This window comes from Mycena indigotica (genome assembly GCF_014461135.1).
Source record: "Mycena indigotica strain 171206Taipei chromosome Unknown Mind.scaff0005, whole genome shotgun sequence".
Lineage (NCBI taxonomy): Eukaryota > Fungi > Basidiomycota > Agaricomycetes > Agaricales > Mycenaceae > Mycena > Mycena indigotica.
In genome coordinates, this window is record NW_023503004.1 from 4,166,821 (window position 1) to 4,193,569 (window position 26,749).

The 26,749-nt window shown below is 51.7% G+C and overlaps 4 protein-coding genes across 4 annotated transcripts; all 4 read left to right on the forward strand.

Moving 5' to 3' along the window:
• Window positions 1-1,461: 1,461 nt before the first annotated feature.
• MIND_00635900 (F-box domain-containing protein) lies at window positions 1,462-2,963 on the forward strand (the record flags this gene model as incomplete). Its single annotated transcript, XM_037363097.1, has 3 exons — window positions 1,462-1,828; window positions 1,879-1,962; window positions 2,011-2,963. The coding sequence occupies 3 exons, from the start codon at window positions 1,462-1,464 to the stop codon at window positions 2,961-2,963; spliced, it is 1,404 nt and encodes a 467-aa protein (XP_037221018.1).
• Window positions 2,964-21,164: 18,201 nt separating this feature from the next.
• MIND_00636000 (Glycoside hydrolase) lies at window positions 21,165-22,675 on the forward strand (the record flags this gene model as incomplete). The annotated part of the gene is made up of 9 exons (XM_037363098.1): window positions 21,165-21,245; window positions 21,299-21,599; window positions 21,653-21,733; window positions 21,790-21,980; window positions 22,030-22,053; window positions 22,105-22,211; window positions 22,262-22,382; window positions 22,433-22,519; window positions 22,571-22,675. The coding sequence occupies 9 exons, from the start codon at window positions 21,165-21,167 to the stop codon at window positions 22,673-22,675; spliced, it is 1,098 nt and encodes a 365-aa protein (XP_037221019.1).
• A 426-nt stretch (window positions 22,676-23,101) lies between these two features.
• Window positions 23,102-24,000, forward strand: MIND_00636100 (uncharacterized protein; the record flags this gene model as incomplete). The annotated part of the gene is made up of 3 exons (XM_037363099.1): window positions 23,102-23,157; window positions 23,235-23,481; window positions 23,545-24,000. 3 exons carry the CDS (start codon window positions 23,102-23,104, stop codon window positions 23,998-24,000), a joined length of 759 nt encoding a protein of 252 aa, XP_037221020.1.
• Window positions 24,001-24,328: 328 nt separating this feature from the next.
• MIND_00636200 (Glyco-hydro-79C domain-containing protein) lies at window positions 24,329-26,646 on the forward strand (the record flags this gene model as incomplete). Its single annotated transcript, XM_037363100.1, has 8 exons — window positions 24,329-24,541; window positions 24,596-24,680; window positions 24,732-25,338; window positions 25,386-25,407; window positions 25,459-25,755; window positions 25,801-25,857; window positions 25,905-26,421; window positions 26,474-26,646. 8 exons carry the CDS (start codon window positions 24,329-24,331, stop codon window positions 26,644-26,646), a joined length of 1,971 nt encoding a protein of 656 aa, XP_037221021.1.
• Between the last annotated feature and the right edge of the window lie 103 nt (window positions 26,647-26,749).

Below are 26,749 nucleotides of genomic sequence, written 5' to 3' on the forward strand. Positions count from 1 at the left end.
AGGAAAAAAGAGAGGAGCCAAGATGTACTTATTCACATGATCCAATCGGCATTTATTTTATTTCCGGATAGGCATGATGGCGTGATGACTCATAAGCCATCACCTTCGCCAGCACATCCACGCTCCAAGCCTTACTTACCGTCCAGCGTGGCAGGCTACGACGGCTGCTGGTAAGGGAAGGGTCATAGGCATGTTGACCACTGGCAAGTCTTCCCTGAACAAGCTTGCAGCAGAAACTGACGCGGGCGGCATGCGTATAGACCAGGCCGTATCGTAGCGTAAGAGCGGCCTTCTCGGGCCAGCGGCACCGCCAGCCTGTATGGAAGCTGGAACGTTCCAAGGGGAAAATCCAGCTGTCGACCCTGCAATCGACATCGATGCCCGCGCCAATCACTTCTTCTCACCGCCATCTGCAGCTTCAGGTTTACCCGGTTTCACACGACACAACAGCCACGCCCACAAACGGTGGCTACTTATTTGGTGGCGCTAAGCGCTCGTACTCTTTCACTGCACGCCACGGTCTTGTTCGTCCATGGAGAATCCAACGTACCTTCAAGTTGTCCCGGAGAGCAGGGTCTGGTTTCCGTTGACGATGGGGATGCTCGACAACCAGCTCCAAGATTCGCGGTTGTATGGTCTCGGACATGTCGCGCTGGATGACTTTCACGGCGGCGTTGGCATATATCCACCATTGGAGGAACTTGGGATAGCTGTGAGTTTGCCTTTGAAGGCACTATTCTTGTCACTGCTGCTTATTCCGCTCTGTTCCAGTCTACATGGGACTTGAACGCATCGATGCCGCCGTCGTGGCCCAGCCTCAAGGTCCCGCCTGAGACCTATGCTGATGTGGCCCCTCCTTTCACCAGTCCCGAAAGCTTGATCCCGCTGTCGACAATCTTTCCCGGCTACTCTCCACCGCGCCGAGGGTTCGGAATGGATCGACCAAACCTCCATCCCTCGCTCTCCCTCGATGCTGATGCGCAGTCCGCTTTCTCAGGTTCTCCCTCCCCGCCACCCATATCCGAGTGGCAGCCCCGTCTTGGCGTCCCCCCGGCGCCCGCTGTCCCGAAAGCACAACTCGCCGCCAACGCGACTTCGCGGAGCAACAAACCCAAGTCGAAGCCACAGCAGCCGCTCTCGTGTTTGTTCTGCCGCGCGCGCAAAATCGCGTGTGGCTCGGTCCGCGTTGGCCAGCAGGGCGACCGACTCGGAGTGGGGGAGATAGAACAGCCCCCGAATGTGCTGGTATGTCCTGGTTTAAACGTTAGCATGGTTAATGATTGTGCTCGTGGGACAGGCAGTGCCACAAGCGCGGCCGGCGGGTGTGCGTTTACCCGACGGTGTCGCGGCGCGGTCTACATCATCGCCTGAAGCGTTATAGCAAGGAAGATGTCGATGTTGACGGCGAGCGGTTCCGACGAGTAGAGAGCGGCGCGGGCAGTGGCGACGTATACTGCGCCAATGAGGAAAATGTGGTCGGCCAGCTGGGGAACGGGATGGGTAATGGGCCCTTCCAGATCTGTTTCGAACGATAGGAGCGCGAAGGTTGCAAGTTTGTTGTTTCGTTCTTCCATCATTGAAGTTGCACTGCGGCGAATCTCTTCCAAATTGATTCCAAGGAGATATTTAGTATTGGGTCTTATCATGTACCCTTTTTGTTTAGTGGTGCTACTGCCAGTATTACCGTATCAAATAAAAGTTTGCGATCTTGGTCAACACAAGGAAATGGATAGGATATGTGACTGGTGTGACATCACTGCTTGGAAAGATTTCCCATGCCATGTCGCCCTTCCCTCTTACTCCTCCATAGCCGCCCATCGCTGGCTCAGTAAGTGGGCTCCTCCGCGTGGTGGACCATTAGCTCAAGCACTCAAGCAGTGTCCTTACAATGCCTAGAGGCTAATCCCGATATATCCGGGCTGGGGGTGCGGATCGCGTTTTACGCGCAGACTTTGGCGCTCGGTGCGTCGCAGTCCGACCGTTCCGCGTCCATTCTAATGCCTTGGACAGTGCTGTTGACTGGCCGCTCTCTTGAAGAGGCGCTCTCCTCCGTGTGGACCCTACTCGGCACGTCGTTCGGGCTCGCGGTCTCGGCGCTTGTTACTGCCGCCCAGGCGCAGCTGCCACTTTACCAGGCCATCATCGTGACGGACCTCGTCTGGCTCGCCAACTTTGCTATTTTCATGGCCCTCGCGGCCTACAACCGCCACCCGCGCGGCTCGCGCGTTGTGCAGTACTGCGCGATTGCGCAGACGTATGTCAGCATGGGCTGTGTGCTGTACATCTGGTCACAAGCGGACCAGCTAGACGGCGACGGGGGCCCGGACGAGGACAAGACTATATTCGTGGTCATGTTCGCCAGCGTCAACGCGACCGGCCACGGCCGCACGATTGCATTGACCATCACGAGCCTTTTGCTGGCTGCATACTCGGTCGTCGCGGGGCTCTTCCTGTGGAAGCGTGTCCCGCCCCTTGTTGCACAGAGCCTCCAAGCCCGCAGAGCTAAACCCAAACCCAGCCCCAAACGCCCCGACCCACTGTCTCTGTCGCTGCCGCTCACTTCATCTGTGTCAGCCGCCCCCTCTTCAGCGGCGAGTAATGCCTCCACTTTCCCCCCTCCTTCCCGCCATCGCCCACGCGCAGTGTCCACGACCACCGCCCCGCCCTCGCTCCCCTTCGACCCCCACCTGCTCATCCTCACCGTCCTGTTCCTCCCCCCGTACCTCGTCACGCTCATCTGCACCGAGCTCCAGATCGTACGCAACGATATCTGCCCCGCGAGCAACAACTCGTGGGGCTTCGGCCAGGTCCTCGCGCTCTCCGTCACCATCGTCCCGTTCGTCATCACCTGCCAGGCCTTCTGGCGCTACGGCATCAAGCAGCGCAAGCGGGACCGCGACCGCGAGCGCCACAATCATGGCCCGATACCGAGGGTTGTTGTCGACCAAGTGCCGTCCTTTTAGTTAGCGCCTCTTTATTGTATATATCCACACAATCATGTTGTATCTTTTGTATTTACCAATTCTAGGCTTCGTAGAATGTGGCGATAGATAAATGCCAGTCGAGGTTTCATGCGTTGCCTCGTACTTTAACTTCGATCTTTGGAGGACGATTGGATCGGCTCTGGTGATCCCTATGGGTGAAGAGGACTACTATATATAATTATTATAAACATGTATGGGGTACTTCCAAATGCTATTTAAGTTCCACAGATATATCAAATCAGTGGTGTCACAGATCCATGAGCATGTGATGTTCTTACAACTCTTTCTCAATCATGATATCTTTGTGCAACACAAAAAGGAATATCAAAAGCCCTAATTTCGATTGACCTTTTTGCAAAAACACAAAGATCACAATTTGTCATAGATGGAAAGTTGTACACAATGGCAGTCTTTTAAGTAATTGCTCTTTCATTATGATGAAAAGAGAGTCTTTCTCTGGTCCTAAACGATAGATGAAAAGGAATCATTTTGGTATCTGCCATTTTATTCAGATAAAATATCTTATTTCTTTCTGATGAGGAAATATCTATTAAAAGGTGAAATTTGTACTCATGTTTCTATGTGAAAAGAAAGGTTTGAATTTACGGTAAATTATTTACTGTGTGAAGGCGACTTTTATGTAGGCCCCCTTGAAGAAAGTACCGGTACAAACAGTATTCAGTGATGGCTCTAAGCCCTTACTGATAACCCTCAAAACACTCTAAGGCCTTAAGGCTTAGCCTAAGGCCTAGGCTTAGAGTAAATAAGGCCTTAGAGGGCTTAGTGTCCCAAAAAGGAAATTCTTATCTGTGTATGTGTTAGTCTCTAGAATTGCTCTATACACCTCTGAATTGTCTACTCCTAATGTTCCATTATCAAGGTCACTGTTTTAGCATTGAGCTGCCCTACAAAATACATATATTGCTGCTCCTCCTCCTCCTCAAGTGCCTGCTATAATACCTACCTTGAGGACTCCTTCCATGCAAAGTGTGTGCCACATCATGTTCAAGGGCAGAATCACTTAGTGAGTTGAGAAAATTAAAATCTGCCTTGGTAAGGCCTTGTAAGACAGCTGACTCAAGAAGCATGTGACCTCTAAGGCCTTAGGGCTGGCTAACACAAATTGAGACCCTTTCGCTAAGGTTTTGTCTTGATTAAGTAATTTCCCCGCCAAACTCGTTTCCATGCGATCAGTGAGCTTTCCCACAAGTATAATTGCAAGTCAAATTTGCGTCCGAGGTTGCGATCAATTCAGATGATGCAGTGACTATGACATTTATTTGTGTTTGGGGTTTTGTGGTTTGTCATCCAATTGTCATCTGAGACAACTTAGGGCGTCAGAGTTGGGGACCGGCGCTTTGCTGCCACTACCGATACTGTAGTATTTTACTCATTTCGAATGTCACCTGTCATACCTATAACATTATACAAAAAAATTTCGCATGTCACAGAGATTCTGAGAATTTCATGTCCTAAAGCGGTAATTTTGCACATTTTCCGGAAGACGCCAAGAACTTCCAAATAAGGAAATCATATGAATTCAAATTTTTGTATGCGATGTCATGCCCAAAATGCCATTCAAATCAAGTAAAATAGTACAGTAACAATTTATGCTATATGTCTCACAAGCAAGTATATATGGAGATGGATTGCTGCCTGTGACATGAGTCTGTCTGGTGTTGCTTGTCAACTTGCCCAGTGACTGCTACTAGTAATTGTGTTGGTTCAATGCAGACTCCTGAGATGTTTGAAGGGTAAACAGTTTTGTTAGTTGGGTGATAAAGGCTTTTGATTCTGAAAAACCCTGAAAAATCAGTCTATATGGATGTGGATTGCCTGCTATATGAGTCCGTTATGTGGCCCTATCAACATGTGTGACTAGCCCTTGTTAGTTCAATACAGACTCCTGGTTGTTAAGAGACATTCTGATTTTTTTTTTAAACAACTACATAAATATATTCATAGAATAAGACCCTATGTTTGATACCAGTCAACAAACTGCTGGATATTGTCTGATTACCATAAGTATTAATAAATAGTGTTTGAACTTTGACTACTGTTTATGCTTGTATTCCTATTTTCATTTGAATGCTTAACATAGAGAAATGAAGTAGTGGAAGCCTGAGGATTTACACACTAGATTGTGATTGAATGACAAAATTATGAGCTGCAAGTTTAGATAGATGTGGATTGTCACCTTTCACATGAGTCCAACATGAGTCTGACTAGTTGGCTTGTCTCGACTAGTGACTGCTACAAGTAATTTTATTGGTTCGATGCAGATGCCTGGGTTGTCCAGGAAAAAAGTTTTGTTGGTTGTTGATAAAGGCTTTAATTTTTTCCCAGAAAAAAATATACTTATTTGTAAAATGAGACTGCTTCATTCTATAGAATCATATGCGATATTGCAAACATCAGAGGGGATATATCTCACTAGCTATAGCACTGCCTACTTAACCACCAAAAAATGCTGCTGGTAGGCAACTGCATGTCACGGATAAGACCCGGCCCGTCCGCTCCGGCGCTGGTGTCGGGCCATTGCGGGCCCGTAACACGCAGCACGTGACGACGGGGAACATGCGCCCCAGTAGGAGGAACGCACACGTGGGAAGCACGTGACCGAGAACGACGCGTCGAGCCGTCGCCGAGCCCAACTTCGACACCAGGGGAATGGGGAGGAGTGCTAGGAGGTCAGGAGTAGCGCCTGGCCCGCAAGGGATGTGCGATCGTCCCCTCTGCGGCCAGGAACGGGAGTGAGGAGGAGGAGGAGAGGCCAGGGTGTCCGATCACCCCCTTTGCGGGCCCGCGTATATAATGCGCGATAGTGTACCCTGTACTCTATCGCTTAGATCGTCTGAAGAACTACCTTACTCCGTGCGAGGAGACGCTATCGACTCATCGGGCCCGACACGACCCGGATTCGAACCTTCGACCACCGACTACGGCAAGGGACCGAGTTCACGGGCCCTTTCGGTTTCGATCTACCCCGCCCGCCATACTTGCGGGCCCGACTATTCGTCTGTTCTGTTCCGGGCGCGCGTTCTTAGGAGAGGTCCTTGCACGGCCCGACCCGCAGTCTGACAGAATCTAAGCGATCCCCCTACACCCGCAACAGAATGGACACTACCACCGTCATCGCACTCCCGGCGTGGGCCACGATAGTGGCTATCGTCATCGCCTCCCTTGCCTACCTATACGGACGCACCCTCGAAGCCCAGCCCGTGGTCTTCAACCGCGTCCTCTACGGGAGAAAGGAGCCCGCCCTGAAGTGGGGCACCCCTAGGCGGGTCTCCTTGGACGAACACCATCGGCACATGGAACACACTTGCCCGGCCCAGGGCGCCGGGCCCGCCGCCAAAGCGCCGACGCCTCAACAACTCCCCGCCCCTCCCCGACGGCCGAACCCGATCCGACGATCGTCTCGGACCGCCCGGGCCACCGGCACACTCTGCCTGACGAAATGGGGACACCTCCCTCCTCCGCACGAAGGCCCTGGGGGCCCGTTCTTATCTCTCTCGTAATCTGCTCTACTTAATCTGTGGCGGGGCCTCTGCCCCTAATAATAAAACTCTTTCTTCACCCATCACACAACGGACGAGCGCAAGACGAATCGATCGATTACAAAACAGCCAAAATACAAAAAAAGGGGAAAAAACACGCAGACCAAAAACAAACACGATACGGTCCGAATCATCACGGGGGCGCCCTACGGGAGGGGGCCGACTGGACAGAGCGCGAACAATGACAGCAAAACAAAAGGAGGAGGATACCCGAACGCCGCGACCCAGTAGACGGGGAACTCCGGCCGAGGTCGCCGAAAGACGACGAACGACCCCCGAAGCCTAATCCAGGTCCATCATGTCGAAGCTCAGGCCGTCCTGACGGCACACATTCGCATATACCTCTCGTTCAGCGGCCCGACGCTCTAAACCCTCCGGCGTTTCCCAGAATCCCGACCTCTCTCCTTCGGACCGGTGGATAGCCAGAAGAAGGGCGCCCAGATAGCGGCACACGTCGGCGACGTCCCGCGAGGCGGTCAGGGACCCCAGCGAGTTCACCAACCGGAGGTCTGCATCCAGGGAACGCATCGACGACAACTCCGCGAGTGCGCGGGTCCGAGCATCCGGGAAGCCCCCCGTCGGCCGAATGAACCGCCGACTGTTGCAGCAACAGCACGCCCAACGGAGACAAGCGCTGATCGGCGGGTACCGACGGGTCCCCATGCAACCGGCGAGACTCGGCAATGGCCCGATCCAAGTCCCATCCCCTCCCGAACCACAGGGAGACTCGAGGGAACGAAGGCACCTGGAAACCCATGGTGGGATAAGAAAGAGGGTGGGTCTCACCCGCAGGGGACGGATGGCCGGGACGAGGCCTCTCCTAACGAGCGATTCGCGACAGGGGAGGCCGGCCGGCGGAAAGTGGGGCGGGGCCTCGGCGGGGGCCGACTTGACGATGGTGGGGGAGACGGCGGCGGGGTGCGAACTCGTTTTCGCACGGGGCGGGGAGGAGTCCCGAGAAGACGCTGACGAAAGGACGACCGGGCGGCCGACGACGGCCCGAAGAAGGCCCGACCGTCGGGGTTGGGCTCCGCCCGAACCGATCCTCGTTTGATCGGGGCAAATAGGAGAACAAGAAGGACCGGTACGGGACCGATGCGGACAGCCCGACTAGATCAGCGAAGCGGGGATCGGGACGTAGCAGCGCAAACTCGCCATCCTCGACTTGACGCTCCCAAAACTCGAAGGAAAAATCGTGCAGAGCCGCGGAGCGAGCCTTGTACGCATCTGCAAAAGACCGCCAGCGCAGACAAGCACGATGGAGCGGGCTACACGCGTCACAAGCCCGACGCACGGGACCAGGGAGTTTCTGGGGAGAACTGTCTGGGGCGCCCCACACGGTGCACAAACGATCATGAGCGATGCAATACTCGCAGCGAGGGGAGAGGGATCGGATCACGGTCCCCGGGCGACGGGGGGGCTCTCCCCGAAAAAGCGCCAGCTGTCCAGTGGACTCGAGACGAGGGGCCAAGGGGGTGCCGAAATCCCGGTGCAACGGGGTAGGCGACGAGGCCGGGGAAAAAGGAGGGTCAAGCTCATCCTCTACCGGATCGTGTTCCGAAGGGTCGATCCCCAGCGAGGACAAGCGACGGGGGCCGGCAATGACTTCCACATCCGAACTCGAGTCCGGATCAGAGGGGAGGAACAGGAGGGTCGAAACAGGCGGGGCACCGTCATGCTCCACGTCGATCTCCATAGAGGGGGAGGATCGCGCCCGAGCCACGGGCGTAGGGGGGCACGCTTTCCCATCAGGGCCGTCACCCCGGCACCTTCCGGATCACTTCCAGGGCTCGGGAATTGATCGTCTAACCAAGTTGCCAAAGGGAGGAAGCTAAAAGAGACGCCCGCCTCCGCCTCATCCAACGAAGGGCCACCCGAGAACGCGACCTCGTCCCGAGGATCCGGCAAGAAGACTACCCGAACGAATGACGACCACCGGTCGGCGTGAAGGAAACGGCGGCACGAGAGACGGAGGGAGAGGGCCCAGCAGACGGGCCAGCGTATCGGGCCGAGTTATATTCTCTCCGGGAAACACGCGAAAGCGGCCACGTGGGCCAAGACGAGGAATCGGTCTGAGACGAAGGGGGAGGCCAACGGAGGCAGCGCAAGACAAGGCGTGAAGGATGAGGCGCTGGGCGGAGACCGTCAGCACACGATCGGAAGCGGGCAAGGAAGGGAACGTACCACCCAACGCCACAAACGGGGAAAGAACAAAGCATCGGGGGAGGAAGTGTCGGCAGAAAGGAGATGGGCAAGGAGGCCACGGCCCAGTTGTCCGAACAAGGGGCGGATATCCTGAAGGGAGCCGTCCTCGCGACGCCAGACGAAGGAGGAGGGGAACGCATCAAACAAAACGCCAAAGTAAAGGTGGTGGGGCCCGAAGACAACCGGCTGCCACAGACCGGCTTTCATCAGGCGGTCGAACTCGCCTTGCCACAAGATTCGAAGGGAGGACGACGGCAGTAAGGGCGCGGCAGGGGGGGACTGGGAGAGTAGAAGCTCGATGGGAACGGACTACGGGGGCTAACCGAGGGAACAGCTTGGAAGAATAGTCGGCGGCTTGAGACGGAGGCAAGTCCTCCAACAGGCGGAGGGGGCTCGAATGACTCCCGGTACGACGGGTCTCGCCCTTGCAAGAGGGGCCAGGAAGCAGGGAACTCGACGAGCGACATGGAGGCAAAACGAACAAACAGGCGACCAGGCTCCGACGACGGGGGAACCATCTGAGAGCCAAAGGGGGGCAACAACCCGGAGCGGTACAAGTTGGGGGACGACATGAAGAGGATCAGAAGGGAAAAAGCCCTGGCTTATATGGGGAACGAACGCGTTCTATATCGAACTTCGACCGAGGCGCGCAGCACAGCCCACTCGCAAGCAATATGAACAAAGGACGCGCAACTGAATTGGCAACACGAAACGCTACGCCGCACGTGACCGCGGTGAAACACTTGATGGACAGGAAGAATCGATCTGCGGACGCCACGAGGCGTCAGAAGCCGCGGGAGATTAAAATGCGCAGCCGAAGCTTAGCTTAAGCTTATGGGCTGGATGGAATTTGCGATTGGAAGGACGAGCTAGAGTCAAAATTAAACCCGAGAAACCGGGGCGACCGAGCCACGCCGACTCGAGACGAGTCGTTCCTAGGGGGGGGGGTGATGTCACGGATAAGACCCGGCCCGTCCGCTCCGGCGCTGGTGTCGGGCCATTGCGGGCCCGTAACACGCAGCACGTGACGACGGGGAACATGCGCCCCAGTAGGAGGAACGCACACGTGGGAAGCACGTGACCGAGAACGACGCGTCGAGCCGTCGCCGAGCCCAACTCGACACCAGGGGAATGGGGAGGAGTGCTAGGAGGTCAGGAGTAGCGCCTGGCCCGCAAGGGATGTGCGATCGTCCCCTCTGCGGCCAGGAACGGGAGTGAGGAGGAGGAGGAGAGGCCAGGGTGTCCGATCACCCCCTTTGCGGGCCGCGTATATAATGCGCGATAGTGTACCCTGTACTCTATCGCTTAGATCGTCTGAAGAACTACCTTACTCCGTGCGAGGAGACGCTATCGACTCATCGGGCCCGACACGACCCGATTCGAACCTTCGACCACCGACTACGGCAAGGGACCGAGTTCACGGGCCCTTTCGGTTTCGATCTACCCCGCCCGCCATACTTGCGGGCCCGACTATTCGTCTTTTCTGTTCCGGGCGCGCGTTCTTAGGAGAGGTCCTTGCACGGCCCGACCCGCAGTCTGACACTGCACGGGTAAACCCATGGGTATCCGAGGCATTACTCATACCCGTACCCGCACAGCCTGCTGGCGAATTACCTTTTTACATACTCGACAGTCGACTGTGATTCAATCACAAAAGTGCCCAAGTATAAGTGTATGGAGGTGGATTTCCCCCTCTGGTGTGCTTGTCAACTTAACTGGTGACTGTACTAGGAATTGTGTTGGTTCAATCCAGACTCCTGTGTTAGCAAGGCATATGTACTCTGTTTTGTTAATTGGCTGATCAAGGCTTTATTTATATTTTTGAAAAAATAGTTGAATATATTTGTAAAATAGGACTGCTTGATTCTATATTTAATACAAGTTGAATGTGTGACATTGCAAACATAAGAGGGCATGGTGGGAATACTTATCTCACTGGCGGGCCCCAGGGCTGCTTACTCACCACGCAAGGAAAACACTGCTCCAGGGAATGCTTAACATTCTGAGCTGTGACTCACAACTATGTACGGATGTGGATATAGATTGCCACCTGTTACATGATATATATAAGTCTGTCTAGTGTGCTTGTCAACTTGACTGGTGACTGCTACTAGTGATTGTGTTGATATGTGGATTGAGGCCTTGAGGGGTCTGTTGAGTAGGCTGGTCAACTTGACCGGTGACTGCTCCTAAGTGATTGTGTTGGTTCAATCCAGGCTCGTAAGATATAGTATGCTCATGTTTTGTTGGCTTGTTTATAAAAAAGGGTTGGATTTGTTTTAATGAGTAGGACTGCTTGATTGTGATATTGGAAACCTGCATACCTAAAAAGCAGGAATCCCTCACCGGCCGCGGGGCTGCTTACTCACCAGACAAGGAAAAGGCTGAGTCTAAGTTATGTAAGCCTCAACAGCTCCACAAATGTACATGAATTTGATCGAAGTCGAAGCCTTCACTACATTTTACGGGGCACCAAGCACTGCCCATTGCATCTCCTCCACTCACACACCCCTCGCCCCGTCCGCAGACCGTGACGCCACGTGATAATACTGCGCGTCGACGCGCTCGAGCACGACCTGCGCGTCCGGCGCCAGGTTGCCATAGACCCACTCCGCGCGGGCGATGCGGGCCGCGTCGCGCTCGCTGCGTGCGCGCATGTGCAGCCCGCGCTTGGACACGAGCGGGTAGACGCACGCGCGCCGCCCGCGCCGGGCGCACTGCCAGCACAGCCCCGGCCCGCCGCGGCGCGGGGCAGGCGCAGCGTCACGGTCGCGCTCCCCGGGCGGCGCGGGCCCGCACGCGATCTTGCGCACGCGGCAGAAGAGGCACGACATCGGCTGTCGGCGGTGGATCGGTTCCGGGCGGTGGGCGGTGCTGGTGCTTGGCTCGTCGGTGAGCTCGTCTTCATCTTCGTCATCGTCATAATCGTCGTCATCGTCGTCGTCGTGCATGCACGGGCCGGTGAGCTTCGGCAGGGGTGGGCGGCCGCGGGCCCGGCGCCGGAGGGTCACCGGGCGGGCCGGCCGCGTTCTCGCTTCAGCGTCCACCGCGCTGGCAGGCGCGTGATAGGCATAGGGCACGCTCTCGGAGCGCGGGTCGGGGAGGGACAGGCGGGCCGGGTAGCTGTGCGTGTCCGGGCCTCCTGACACGCCCTCGCCGTTCCAGCCCGCGAGCGACGACAACGTGCGCATACTAGTACTGGCACGTGACGGCGGCGGGGGCATTGGCATGGGGAGCGACAGCGCCGTCGGGCCCAGCATGTAGCGCTGCGTCTCGAGCGGCAGCGGCGTGGCACTGTAGGGGCTCGCATCGTCGGCGTACGAGTCGGGCGTGACTCGCGTGAGGGTCGGCGCCCAGGAGCCGGTCGTCGTCCACGGCGTCTAGAGAGCAATCCGGTCAGCGACGAATAAGGAGGGGAGGGAGGCCTACCGCCGGTAGGGGCACAGACGGCGCAGGGACCTGGTAACTGGAGGGGCTTGGAGTGGCTGGTCCGTAGTCGGGGGCTGGCACGGTCGTCGCGTCAGCGCTGCCAGTGGCAGTGGCATAGTCGCTGGTGCTCCAGCCCACGTGCGGCCCCTCGTCCTCGATCTTCGGATAGCGGTACGCAGCGTGGTATGGCGGCGGTTGCGGGCGCCAGGGGCCCGTCGCGGGGACGAGGTACAGCGGGCGCGCCATCGTCTTTTCGAAATTCCAGCCAGTCAGAGAATTAAAATTGGGGGGAAAGCAAACCCTCGCCTGCGCCACCGCCCTCAGGCTCCTGATATAGCCCGGCGCTCTGTGGGTGATTGTTGGTCGTGCCATTACGTGCGCGTGCTGCTTCTGCCCCCAGAAGCGTGATCGACGACGCATTACTGTAAACATTTGCGCCTGCAGGGTCGAAGCTTCGCCCTCCTGATCGATGATCCAGTGACAACGTTGGTGCGGCGACCTTATTCTGGGCGGCGAGCTTCGATTCGAAGCGCATGGCAGGGGCGGTGCAGCCGAGAAGCCCTGGGCCGAAAATGCTAGTACCGGTTTGAGCTTGGAAGCCTAGGGAAATTAGCCTTTTGGCGTCGGCAACGAGGCCAGGAATGTAATGGAGGCGCGTGATGTGCTGGTGGCGCAGCGAAGGCGCCAGAAATGCTAAAGCTTGCAGAAAGCGCTCGCGCACATGAAGCAGCCATTCGGAGCCGGCGCGGGCCCCGCGCGACACCATCGCTCGTCCTACTCCCCCATATATATCGCCCCCAGCCCACCCCAGCGCCGGGCCCACCCGGGCCTCAGGCGTCGATTTCCAAGGCTAAACTTGGCTCGAGGCGCACACTACGTGTCGGTGCAGCGGGAGAAGCCCCGGCCCTCCCATCCAATCAGCCCATATCCAGCCACATCAAAGCACCATATTCGTAGAGACGACGCACCAGCATGCGCGCGGCCCTGTGGCCGAGGCGCGTCTCCGGATTCCCCCGGGCCAGCGCTCGCCACGCCACACGACGCGTCCGCCGGCGCCGCTGCGCGTCTCGCCCGACCCCCGAGCACCCAGCATGCTCCCACTGCTAAACGCCCGCCACACCCGACGCGTCGTGCGGCGAGCGCGTCGCATGATGATGAGGGGAGACGAAAAAACGCGATGAGTCATCATCATCAGGCCGGTGTCCACTCTGGACGCCGGACCCTGGTGCCGGGTTCGAATTCCAAGTGGTGTGAATACAGGCACTGCGACGCGGGCTCGTTTTTCTACAGGGCTTCTGTCATATATGTAATATACGCCTATGCTGAATCTGGGCAGATTTTGTGGTTGGAGAAGAATCTGCCACTTCTGACCTTTATCTGTTCACAAATGGAATTTTTTTTACAAGTGCCCTTTTTTATTCCATCTCAAGATTTTGTGATAATCAGTGACATTGTGTACCCATTGAACTGTCAAACAGCAAAATTTCCTTTCTTGGAAATTTGTTACTGTATCACTCCTGTGATGTGATGTATGTCAGGGGAACCCTGCTTTAGCCTCCTTCGAACCATCTGAGCGCATCTGAGGTGTATTGTCAGACTGCGTCGAGTTGGGCTCAGCGACGGCTCAACGCATCATTATCGGTCACGTGCTTCCCACGTGTGCGTTCCTCCTACTGGGGCGCATGTTCCCCGTTGTCACGTGCTGCATGCTACGGGCCCGCAATGGCCTGACACCAGCGCCGGAGCGGACGGGCCGGGTCTTATCCGTGACATGTATCCAACTAGCACCCCCTTGGACGCTCCGGCCCATCCAGACCATCACCTACGGCCTCCTTCGCCCCTGACGCGCAGGCGCCACGGTGGCAGCTGGAACACCTGGTACAATGCATAACATATGGGATATAACTCAGTCTCCTTCAACACAAAAATTAGTGTATTTTATCTTTATCTTTTTTGACTGTTTTAGTGTCTTATATCATGTACATAGTGATGGGATCAATGTTCCTGGTATAATCCATTGTGTGTGGAACCATTTTTGCAAGAGATCACTGATTTTGATGATTGTGTGATCTTGCATCACTCCCACTCAGTTTAACATTGATATCCTCTTTCTGCTCTATTAAATCCATAATATTACATATTGAATCATTGGCCTGAAGAAAAGGTGATTTGCCTTCTTATATATGATCTTATATTAGTCATATCCTAACCTAACGATATAAGAATAGCCCACATGTTGTGCATTGCACTTTTGGACTATAATCCAGATGCTGCACATTGCACTAGCTGCGAGAGGTACAATGGTAGTGGTTGTCAACAAGCAAGGTATAAAGGAGAAGGCGGAAGACAAGCAGGAGAGATGAGTAAGGCTTTCTAAGCCTTACTCAGCTGCTCAGTTAGCCTCAGGTAAGCTACCAGGACAATGGGGGCAACATTGCCAGCAGTGACAGCGACGGAGGCGATACCGAGTGATGGTCGCGCTGTGACAGAGTGATGAGTAGAAAGCTATATATTGGGCCCCTCCTGTACCTCTATATAGACAGTGAATTATTTGGATTGCACTCATAGGCTATAGCCTGCTTACCAAAGGGTAGGGGATTTATTTGGACAACAAGAACATGGATACGACTATGAATATGGCTTAAAGGGCATTTGAATATGATCATTAACAGACTCCATCTGTCAATCAATGGACTGCTAATGCTGTCAGACCAGGATTGAATTGCAACCAATATATACAAGTACCTATCGTTCCCATGATACTTTAACTTGAATATTGTTACTATCTTCAAATAAACAACACTATCAAAATATCCCTAGGTTGCCACTGCTGTATACTTTAGTAGAAGCCCCCAAACATGCACGTAAACACATTATCGAACCTTGAATTAGCAGGACTATATATTTACATTAGATTAGTTGGATTGTGTTGGTTGGTTATGGTTGTTTAAGTGAGTGCTAATGCCTATTCCATCTTATCTATTGTTCCTCTTTTGGTCCTTTTCCTTTCCCACCCCACCCTGGTTTCCTACATTTCAGCCCATACAATCATCAATCTGTTAAGACCCTCCCAATGATCATATTAGGACAAGGCCTGTTCTGCTCAGGCCTTCTGCACTCTATGAGTTATGGATAACTAGTATATAGTTAATGCCCTAGCAGACAGGCATATGACCATATGGTCTATCACACATTTGCCTCCTAGTGAAAACCGAATCGTGCAACAGGATATGATGGAAAAAGAGACAAGAAAAGCGAGAAAGAAAGCATCTGCCAGCACAGGTGCATTATATTCTATGCTGTCAATAGATTCACCCTGCTAAAAGCTGCTTTCAGGCAATGTTGCGCCTTTTAAGTAGGTGACCAAGGTCTGGAAACCCAAGTCAAAGTCCACTAGTAGCACCATGTCCCAAGGTGGCACCAAGTCCACAGGTGGCAGCAAGTCCACTGGCGGCATCGAGTCCACTTACGCTGACTATCCACCTACGCCGCAAACCTTGGATATGAATAAAGCAGAGGTGGAAGGGCAGGGTAGAAACCCACAGGAAAAACTACACACCATGGTCCTCGATGACAGAGAGACTGTGGAGTATGTCACTAGGCAAACTGACCTCTTTCAAACCCAATTACTGCGAATGGTCCCTAGCCAAATTAAGCTTGACCGACAAGAAGTTATTAACTGTAAACTTAATAGGCCAGCTATTTTCATAGCACTTTGCGTTATTATCTGCTGTGGTCATGCCTTTTCTTGAGGGCCTTGGGCTGAGCACCTCAAATCACAATCCTATCTGCAAGCAAGTTCTCCCCTTTAATCTAAACTTACAAAGCACCTCAATCAACTCTATTAATTAGTTTATGCAGGCCTAGTACAATAAACTGCTACAATTAAAAGACTAATAGTTACTACTAAACTCCTCTAACAACTATATGATGACTGCTGGGATGTTTAAGGTATCTTCTCTCATTCTTGCTCAACATCCAATAGAAAGCAGTCTAGGGCGGCACCTATAAAACCTAGTGCTGGTCTTTCTGAGGAATGTCGGTTGTGGACAATGTATAAGCTATAAGCACTAGCAGAAGATACTATGAGATGAAGACAGATTTAGATACCTAAGTCCAACATATAAATAGTTTATGTAAAAGTAAATAGTATTCAACATTTTTTATAGTGTTACATTATGATAAAGTAATCTAATGTTAATAAAGCAATCTGATCTTAGCTTTTCACAGTATGCATATTTAAGTCACATAGTAAACTTTCTGTTGTCTTTTGCTATTTAAGTTACACTGTGAACTTTTTCTTGCCTGTCAAATAATTCCACAAGAACTTGTAACTGCTTTTGCTTATTCTGCCTTCCTTTCCCAATCATGCAGACAACTATTAATAATGCATACTGTACTCTATCACTTAGATCATCTATTGTACCGCTTCTCTCTATGTAAGGAGATATTATTAACTCATCAAACCTTAATAACCTGATTCGACCCCGATACTAACAACTATAAGAGACTGCTTTAACAGGCCCTTGCAGCTCAACTTTAACCTCACTTACTACACTTGTAGGCCTGGCAATTCATCTCTTGTGTTTGAGACATGTATTTCTTAGGAGAAGCCTTACATGACCCAACTTAAAGCAGAATTTAGCCCTAAGGTGCTTAAAGAAGTTATAAAGACTATTATCCTAGTCTAGAATATATTATTACCTAGGGCAGAGAACAATTATACCTTTAGGACTAATCAAGTTAACATAGCTTTACTGCAGATAGATAGTTTATCAACATAGTTATTAATTTTAGTTTTTTTATATTATCAACCCTATTATAGTATAGACCTAATAGTAATGCAGGCTTCTTAGCATTTAGCCTGCAATGTGAAGTCATTACAGTCAGTTATGTATAGTAATAACAACATCTCGTTTAAACCTAAACTGAATCAAACCACACACACACACTTTCAGGTTTTAAGTGTATTATAAGGCTGAAAGTAAATTTTAACTTTAACAATGTTGTATTAGTTTTTGTTTACTTAGATGAAAATTAATTGCACAAAGATGATAGGAGCATAGTTTAAGTTGGGGAAAGCTTTGCAGGTAATTAAAGAATAGTAAGCTTTTTTGTTTTCACTAGTAGTAGTATATGAAAAAGTTATACAGTTAGCAAAGTTATGCCACTAGATCTGTTGTAAATATGATATCACAGCTTAAAAAGGGAAATAAACCCTATTAACTACAACTGCCACAGACTAGGCATCTTATTGAGAGAATATAAATCTAGAGAGAACCTTTATTATAAGAAAATCAGAAAGGATAGAAGAGGTAAAATTAATATGGCCCCAAATTATTAGTTCCTAATTCTGTGTCTACCTTAACTGTCCTCTAAACAATATAGACATGAAGAAGTAATTTTTCAAGGAGATATGTGACTAAGGCAGCATTATTTAGGTTGTAGTAAGTGTAAAAACCTGATAGCATGCTGAATATAGACAGCTTGATTAACTAGATGCATCAAGGTAGAAAGATCAAGAACTCTTTCTTTAGACCTATGACTACAGCTCTATAGGTTAATGTCTTAAAATAATTATCTGCATAATTGGGAAAAGAACACAGAATGAGCAAAAGCAGCTACAAGTTCTTGTGGGATCATTTGACAGGAAGAAAAAGTTTATAGTATGACTTAAATAGTAAAAGACAACAGAAAGTTTACTATGTGACTTCGATATGCACACTGTAAAAAGCCAAGATCAGATCACTTTATTAATATTAGATTACTTCATTATAGTGTAACACTATGGGAAATATCAAACACTGTTTACTTTTAAACAAATTAGTTATGTGTTATACTCAGGTATCTAAATTTGTCTCCATCTCCATCTCCAATCTATTTCCAGCCTTTAGTTTTTAGAAAAAAATGATTTACTAAGTGTTTCTAGTTATGTTAACTTAGAATCTATATAATCATCTATGCCTTGTTCCTTATATGCACACATCTCACTACTTTACTTATCCTTGTTTTAATTTTGTTACTTACCCCATTACACTTAGTTCCTATTCTATTACTTCTTATATAGGTCATTCTATTCTTAAAAACCTTAGACCAAGATGCCATTTAGGATCTAAAGCATTAAGGAACTAAGATCTTGATCTTCTCATAGTTTATTAAACTTGTTGTCAGTATCTTTAGACTTCTTGAGTGCAGCAGAAGTAATATAACACCTAGAAATATTATAAGTTTTTGTAAGAAAAAAGATATATTTACATTATACCTGCCAATAACATACACTATAATTACATCATCCTTGGCCAAGCTACTGCCAAAGTTATTGCAAGCCACAACCATATCACCACTCTGAAGTTCAAGAAGACCTGGCATTATGGTTACAGTGTTGCCTCTAATAATAAAGGTTAGCTTGAAATTCAGGGTTATTTTTATCCTAAGTTAAGACCTTAGATTAGGCTAGAAACTTTTCTAAGGCCTTATTTTACCCCCCCCCCCCTATCTACCTATATGGTCCAGTGTGACTTGTGTGATAGAGGCAGATATTAACTATTATTAATGTGTCTAGAAAGAGATACCCACAAAGGCTGGTATGATAGTGAATTGATCACATGACAGAAATCGTGGGAAATCATCAAGGAATAGATGATTTGATGGGCCGGAGTCATTTGGAGTTAATCTAAGTCAGTCTGAGTCATTTGAGAGTTCTTAACAGGCATAGCTTCAATGACTCACATTGAGTCACATTGAGTCACACTAAGTCAGTTGGAGTCAGAGTGAGTTAGTTGGAGTCATTTTATTGATCCAAATATGACAGGAAGTTCTTGTAAGGAAAGGTATGTAAAAAAGGCTAATTTTCCGTAGTAAGTAAGTATTTTCTAGTGCAGAACTTAGTGTTACTTGTGATTTACATAATTAATTGACATCCTTCTGGGCTTAGTCATCTATAATCAATTTGGATTACTTGAGTAGGCATTGGTTAAACTTCCTAAGTCTACTGAAGGACAGTCAGCTAAATTCATTCTGGTAACTTAGTATTGGTACAGATTATAGGATAACGACCTAGTGGATTGCTAACGGAGCAGACTCCAGCTGAGTACTGACCATATAGGTACACAGATTGACTTAAACTTAGGTTTTACAGAGCATGTGTGCAGAGTAACGCCCTAGGAAGTAAGCACGTGGGGAAGTACCAATGGAATTAGGTTATACAGAGAACTTGTGCAGATTAACACCCTAGCAAGTAAGCACGTGGGGAAGCACTTTAGAAACTAGTAATACAGAGAGCTTGAGCTGACCAATACCCTAGTGAGTAAACATGTAGGGAGGCAGCTAGAGATTTAGGCAACATAGACAACTGAACTAGACACTACCCCTTTATAACCATTATACAACCTTCCCCCTATTTTTCCTAAATACACCTCACCTCCCTGTTTCTATACTAGTACTACTGTGCTATTCCTTGAATAAAGTCACTTCTAGAAAGATATAGAGGGAAACTATTTTTCCCTATGAGATCGTGGGCTGTATCAATGGAGAAAGGATGTCTAATAAAGCTTCTGTAGGCTAAGCATAACAATGAGAAGCCAGATGCTAGTGCTCTTGAGGGCTCTGGTGAGGATTTTGATAAATAAATAGTTAAAAATGGTTTTTCTTCTTTAGGAAATAACCCTTAGAAAGCTCTTAGAATCACACCCTAAATAAGGGTAAATAAGTATTTAAGACCCTTTAATTTAAAAGCGACCTTTATTTTAGGTCTTATAATAACACTGACTACACAGACTTGAGGGAATGATCTAAACTACTAACCTCAAAAGCTCTGAAGTCTGTCTAGGGAGGGCTCTGGTGACTCAGTGGTGAGGGTTTTGATGGATAAATAGTTAAAAATGGTTTTTCTTCTTTAGGAAATAACCCTTAGAATCACACCCTAAATAAGAGTAAATAAGTATTTAAGACCCTTTAATTTAAAAGCGACCTTTACTTTAGATCTTATAACAACACTGACTACACAGACTTGAGGGAATGATCTAAACTACTAACCTCAAGAGCTTTGAAGTCTGTCTAGGGGGGATTTGTTAGTCTTGCTTTATCTTCCAGGTGGCCTGGAGACCTGCTTGGGAAGTATTTTGAAGGTACATAAATGACACAAATGCCAAAATTTCAGCTGTCATGCTTAGTATACTATTAATCTCGATATTTGTTGATTCTCCTTGTGGTCACCATTTTAGCCTTGTTTATTTCCATCTCCAAGAATATCTCTCAAGAGAGTTCAACCCTTTATCTCTATTCCTGCCAAGATGTGAATCATATATTTATTCATTTATTACTTTTTAGTACAGCCCTCCGCAGACAAAAAAGGTCAAAATGTACATGATCGGAGTCCTCGCCCTCATAACCGCGAGTCCATCTTCTAGGCGTCACCGCTGAGCCAACTAGATAAGATTAGATGATTGATCCGATCATAAAACATGATCATCTGCTCATCATGACGTGACGTGGCACTTCCATTCTCTTCCCTTCCACTCCATTGCCAACGACGTCGATGACCGTTAGTTTTCCCGGTGTCGGTTATAGCCAACATCGTCCCGGCACGCGCACTTCCCTGCGAGGCTAGCTGCGCGGGCTCGTGGCCGCGCTGGGCCCGACGACTGATCGTTGACGCCCACCACCCGTCGGAGGCCGCGAAGAATGGCGGGACCAGGGTCGCCGTATTTTTAGATCGGGCAACTGGCGCGGCTTCTGCCCGTGCACATCAGGCGGCATGCAACACCATTCGTCGACACGCACGCCTTCTTGAGGCGCCACCGCGCGTCCAACTAGCCAGCGGGCCTCTCGATACTCCGGTTCGCATTCAGATCTTCAGAACCGGCTGGTAGAGCGGCCGCGTGACGCGTTGAGATACCCCCGTGTCCAACCGCGACTGATACCGGTGCGCGCACCCATATATACCGTCCTCCTTCGCTCACTACTGGTAGCACTCTACCTATCCGTCATGAAATTCCTCCGTGCTGCGTTAACTGCGCTTCCATTTGTCCTGCCGGTTCTGGCGGCCAACAGCTTTGCTGGCGCCAACGTACGTTTTTTTTCCACTATCCCGTTCCAAACCTGACTTGTTCTGCGCCATAGAACTACTACATCTGGGCGCTGCCCACCGCCGACCGTATTGCGATCCTCGACGGGATGCAGGCCGCGGGAATGAAGGTCCTGCGAACATGGGTCACGGGCGTGGGTGCGGGGCAGAAGAACAGCAATAACGTCGCTGGCAAGTCCTTCAAGTTGGTGTCGTCGGAACAGGATGCGGGATTGACTTTGCGATTAGTTCCGGACCTCGAGGCGAATGGCATCGGCAAATACGACGACACTGTGTTGAACCATATTGACCAGCTCATGGTCGATGCGCATGCGCGCGGCATCAAGCTCCTTATTGGTACGTGATTGCTTGAACTCGCTGCACCTATCATTTATCTCCGAGTGGAACAGGCATGTACGACCAGAACGCACTTCGCAATAACGACATCTACGCGCGCACCTACGGCGTCAGCGGCTTCTACACCAATCCCGGTCCGTCCATACTTCAAGTTCCGTCAGATAACATATAATTCTAAACTTTGGAGTAGACGCAATCAACGCGTTCAACCAACGCATCACACACATCCTTAACATCCACAAGAACGCGCTGCTGAGGAACCAGGCGTGGTCTTTTCTGGGCGCGTACATCTTCGGGCTCGAGGCGCAGAACGAGCCCATGATTTGGGACCAAAGTCTCTATCTCAGCCATCTTTCGTGGGTCTGCGCGTCTGCGCTGCAGGTGCGTGCTGCTATTCCTGACCAGGCGGAGTGACTGATGAAGAAATTAGATCAGGAATAACGTCGGAGATCGGGTATGCTGTTGTAATGTCAAAGAATGACAACTGATCAAACAAAATATTTAGAATCAGCTCATATTCACGGGCGGTGGGGCGGCAGCGTCCAGCGTCCAGTCCGCATTCTTTGCGAGCTCATGCGCCGTCGACGTCGTGGCCGTGCACGACTACAACGAGTGCGTCTACCCTTGCTACTCTCATGGATCAACATATCAACTCGTTTTAGCGACTACGACTCGTTCATGTCCTCCGCCGTGAGCCAGGCCAAGGCCGCGGGCAAGAAGCTCCTCGTCGAGGAATGGGGCTCGCTCGTCGGCAGCGGGCGGACCGCGAACCTGCAGTCGAATGTGCGAACGGTCGTGTATTCCGTTCGCTACCGAAATTTACTGTTACACAGGTGCAGAAGATAAACAGCTACAAGGTGCCCTGGCTGTACTGGGAGGTCATCAGCAACGCCGACCCGCACCAGGGCGAGGACTACGAGGTATATAAATATATGCGCGGGACTGTTTGTGGTACTGAATGACTGGTGCAGATCCAGGTGAACGGTGCGGACTGGGGCACGCTGTCGAGCGCGTCGCAGAGCACGGCGGGCATATCGGGAGCGGCGTTCGATTTCAGCGCGTCGCTGGCGTTGTGAAGGAGAAATCACCTAGAATAGCACGATGTCTTAGTGTTTGCGATGCGATTACTAAACGACTTGAGTCTTGGCCGTGGCCCGGGCGACCTACCCATGGGTCCGTGGGGAGTATATATACCAGCATAGTAGTGGGACAATGCCAGTGGGACTCGAGTCGGAGTGGGACTTGGTGATGTCACATCAACTGTGTTGGCGACGGCCGTAGTTTTTCGCCTTGGCTACGTCAACGACCCACAGTGCGTCACGGTGCGGTTGGAGATGACAAGCCTAGTCTCCTCAACCCGTCGAAGGCGCCGCGCGCAGTAGCCGCCGTTTACCTTCCGCAGTTCAATGGTGATGAGTCATGGCCCCGAGAAGCGCACGTGCTGTGAACTGAATTCGTAGGCTCTTTGGCTCTCCCCCCACTGGCATACCGACTCGTCCTCAATGCCCGCCGTTCGCACAGCTAGCGATGACAAGTTCTCGGCCCTGCAACCCGTCAGGTGAGTCCCTGCGTTCAAGCATACCATGGCCACCTTGCAGTTGCCTTGCAGCTGACGAATATCCCCCGCCCATGCAGAATGGGGCCGACACACAACCTAGCCCATCGCGCCAGCATCCGTGTGCTCGCCGCGGAGGGCGTCTCGCATCGGGCACTGGCCAGTGCCTTCGGCGGGTCGGTCAGCACCATCCGACGTGTGATCAGCAACTGCCACAGCAGCCGCTCCATAGACAACACGGCAGAAGACCACGACATCGCCCACCGCGAGGGTCTCCTGGCGTTCAACAAGCTTTGGAAGGTGACTCAGAATTCGAACTGGCAGGCGGTGCGTACCCAGCAATGGCCAGCATTCGGCTCAGCTTGATATCGATGTGCATTCGCTATGTAGACTCGGAACTTGAAGAAATCCCAGCCTGAGGTCGTCCTGACGAAAAGGATGGAGAAGGAGCCTGAGAAGCAAGTGGCGGTGGCGGCATCCCAGGTGCGGGTTGCGATGGAAACCGATAGTGGCGCGCGGGTCAGTAGTAACCAGTCCGAGGCTGGCGCACCACTGGCAGTGGCAGGACCGTCCAAAGTTCCTTCGAATCCTCCCTCGCCGCCCGATTTCCTGCGTACATTCCTCACGCGGATCGGCTGTCCAGAGCTCCACGCACCGCTCGCCGGCGCCAACTTTGGCCGTGAGGATCTTCTCAGACTCGCCCGTGCTGGCGTTGACGACGCGCTGCGCTATGCGTACATGGAGCAGCTAGCAGCGCGGCTCAACCTCCCGGAGTTTGGCGTCGCGCAGTGTGTCTGGCTGGTAGAGAATATCAAGCAACTCAAGGTGGACGAGGACTCGGAGTGAAGAAGAACTGAGTGCAAAGGTGTTAGCGAAACCAATTCGACACTGGCAATTGCCTGTATTATGTCCGAATGCGGCGGGCCATCAAACCGCGCAGATTACAGAGACCGAATAGAGGCGATATTTGAGGGACAACTGTATAGTCAATCTTCATACATAGCTGTGGTCATTGTGTTGGAGCAAGGTACTTAGAAGTTACCATTTTTCCAAATCGCCTCGGCATCAAACGCCAAGAGTCTTGGCATACGTATGTGACTTGTGGCTGACAACGGCCTTGGACCGACACTCTTTCCCTCCCCTTCCCGACCCTCCGCTCCTTTCAGCCCCTACCATGGGCCCCCTTCGCTTGGCGCTATTGCTGGCCCTTTTTTCGCGACACGCGTTTGGAGACATCACCGTTTACCATGCCCAGCGCCCCATGACGACAGGCGTGAATAGTGCTGGTCTCCCCAGCCACACTGGCCTCCCCGCCTACGATCCCACAACCCTCAACCCCCCGCCCATCCCCGCAGATGTGATGAAAACCATCCCGGTCAACCTCCTGGTGAGCTGCCCCGCTTTTTTCCGGCGTTCGCTGCTGAGCTCTTTTTGACGTCAGAACTCTGGAACGACGGGGATGTCTATTAAGCAGAAGGGCTCGTTCATGGGGTTCAGCATCGAGATGTCGGTCACGAATCAAGTCTGTGCGTGTTCCGTTCCCTATTTTTATCGCTCGGGGCTGATCGCGTTTGCAGTGGGCAAAAACTCAAGTCTCATTCAAGTCCCCTTCCTCAACCTGATGGCTAACCTCCAACAACGCGCCGGCTCTGTAATGGTTCGCGTGGGAGGAAACACGCAGGAGAGCGCGAAGATGGTCGACAGCCTCCCCAACGGCCGTATCCTCATGAAAGATCTCCAAAACGTCACCGGCACCACACAAACTCCTCCCCTCGACTACACCGCCGACTTGCTCTACCTTATGCGCAATGTCTCCAGCTTCGTCAATGTCCATTGGTTCGTCGGTATTCCGTGGTTTGTCACCAAGCCATTCGACACCGCGATTGTCACTGCTGCAGACCTCATCCTCGGCGATTACCTCCTCGGTCTTCAGGCCAGCAACGAGCCCGATATGTATGTCCTCCATGGGCATCGGCCGCAGAACTATGGCCCATTCGACTACCTCGGCGAGTTCTCCGATTTCTTAGGCCAGGTCGCCACCACCAACGCGGATCCCACCGGGCGTGCAACGAAAAGCCTCATCGGGCCAAATATCGCGACATTCGCTTGGACGCTGGAGCAAGTTTGGGACACAGGCTTCGTCGACACCTACAACGCAAATTTGGCTTACTTGGCTGCCGAAAAGTACGACGTTTTTCTTCTTGTCGATCTGTCCTAATTTTCTTCCGCAGATACCCTGACCAGAATTGCGAAGTAAGCACCGATCGTCGACCCTTTTTTTCTCGTTTCTAATTTACCTCCGAGGCCCGTTTCGGCGATCCCGCCAAGGGCGTCAAACCTCAAGAAGTTCTGCAGAATTACCTCATGCATAGTCGACACAAGGAACTGCTGGGGCAATACCTCAACACCACGATGTATCTGCAGACCAAAAACAAGCCGTTCTTGATGTTCGAGACGAATACTGCTTCGTGTGGTGGTTTCCTTGGGATTTCGGACGCGTTTGTTTCCGCGCTGTGGGGCATCGACTATGCGTTGCAAATGGCCCATTCGAACTTCTCCGGCGCCATGTTCCACTTGGGTGGACAAAGTGTCTACTACAATGTTAGCCTTGCGAAATCGCATTTCCTTAGCTGATTCGCGTTCTAGCCTTTCACAGCCCCACCGACGAACGAAAGTTCTTTCCATGGATGGACCATTGGGCCGGTGCGTTATAGCCAAAGAGTCGAAATTTTGGCTGACTGACAAGATAGATCTACTACTCCGCCCTCATCATGGCCGAGGCGCTGGGCCCAAGCAACAACTCGCAAGTTCTCGACCTCCCTATTCAGGGTCTCTCCGATGCCACCCCCGTATACGCCATCTACGAGAACGGCGTGCCCAAACGCGTCGCCATCGTCAACTACGTCAACGACCCCAGCCATGCCAACGACATCAGCGTCGTCATATCGCTGGCTAACCAGGATGGGACCAAGACCACGCCTGCGAGCGTCAAAGTCAAGTACCTCGCCGCCGCCTCGGTGGTACAGAAGGGCAACATTACCTGGGCGGGACAGACGTTTGGCGGGAACTTTGACAGTGATGGGCGGCCGATGGGGACGGAGGACATCAAGACGGTGACGTGCGACGGAAATGCGAAGACGTGCACGGTGGTGGTGCCCGCGCCCGGCTTTGCGCTGGTCTTCCTGTCGGACGACGCGATGACGGAGGATAAGGGCTTGCCGAGCAAGACGTTTGCGACGACGGCGAAGACCAAGTTCAGGAATACGGGTGCGTTCTCCCGCTTTCGCCTCGCGAATCCGGTATTGATAGCCGTTGGCAGTGACGATCGACCCTGCCGTGCTGGCGACCTCGAACGGGAACAAGTTCTCTGACCACGAGCTGGCGGGGACGAGCAAGCCCCCGAGCGCGGCGCCGAGGACCGCGGGCGTGTCGATCGCGGTTGTCTCGCTATTGGTCGGCGCGGTTGTCGCTCTCCTCGGACGGGCGCTGTAGACCTTGGCTATAGAGGGGTTGCCTCAGGACACTTCGGTGTCGACTTCGCGGCCAGCGGCTTGATGTCGAGCACGCTGGCCGTCTTCCTACGTACCACACGCAC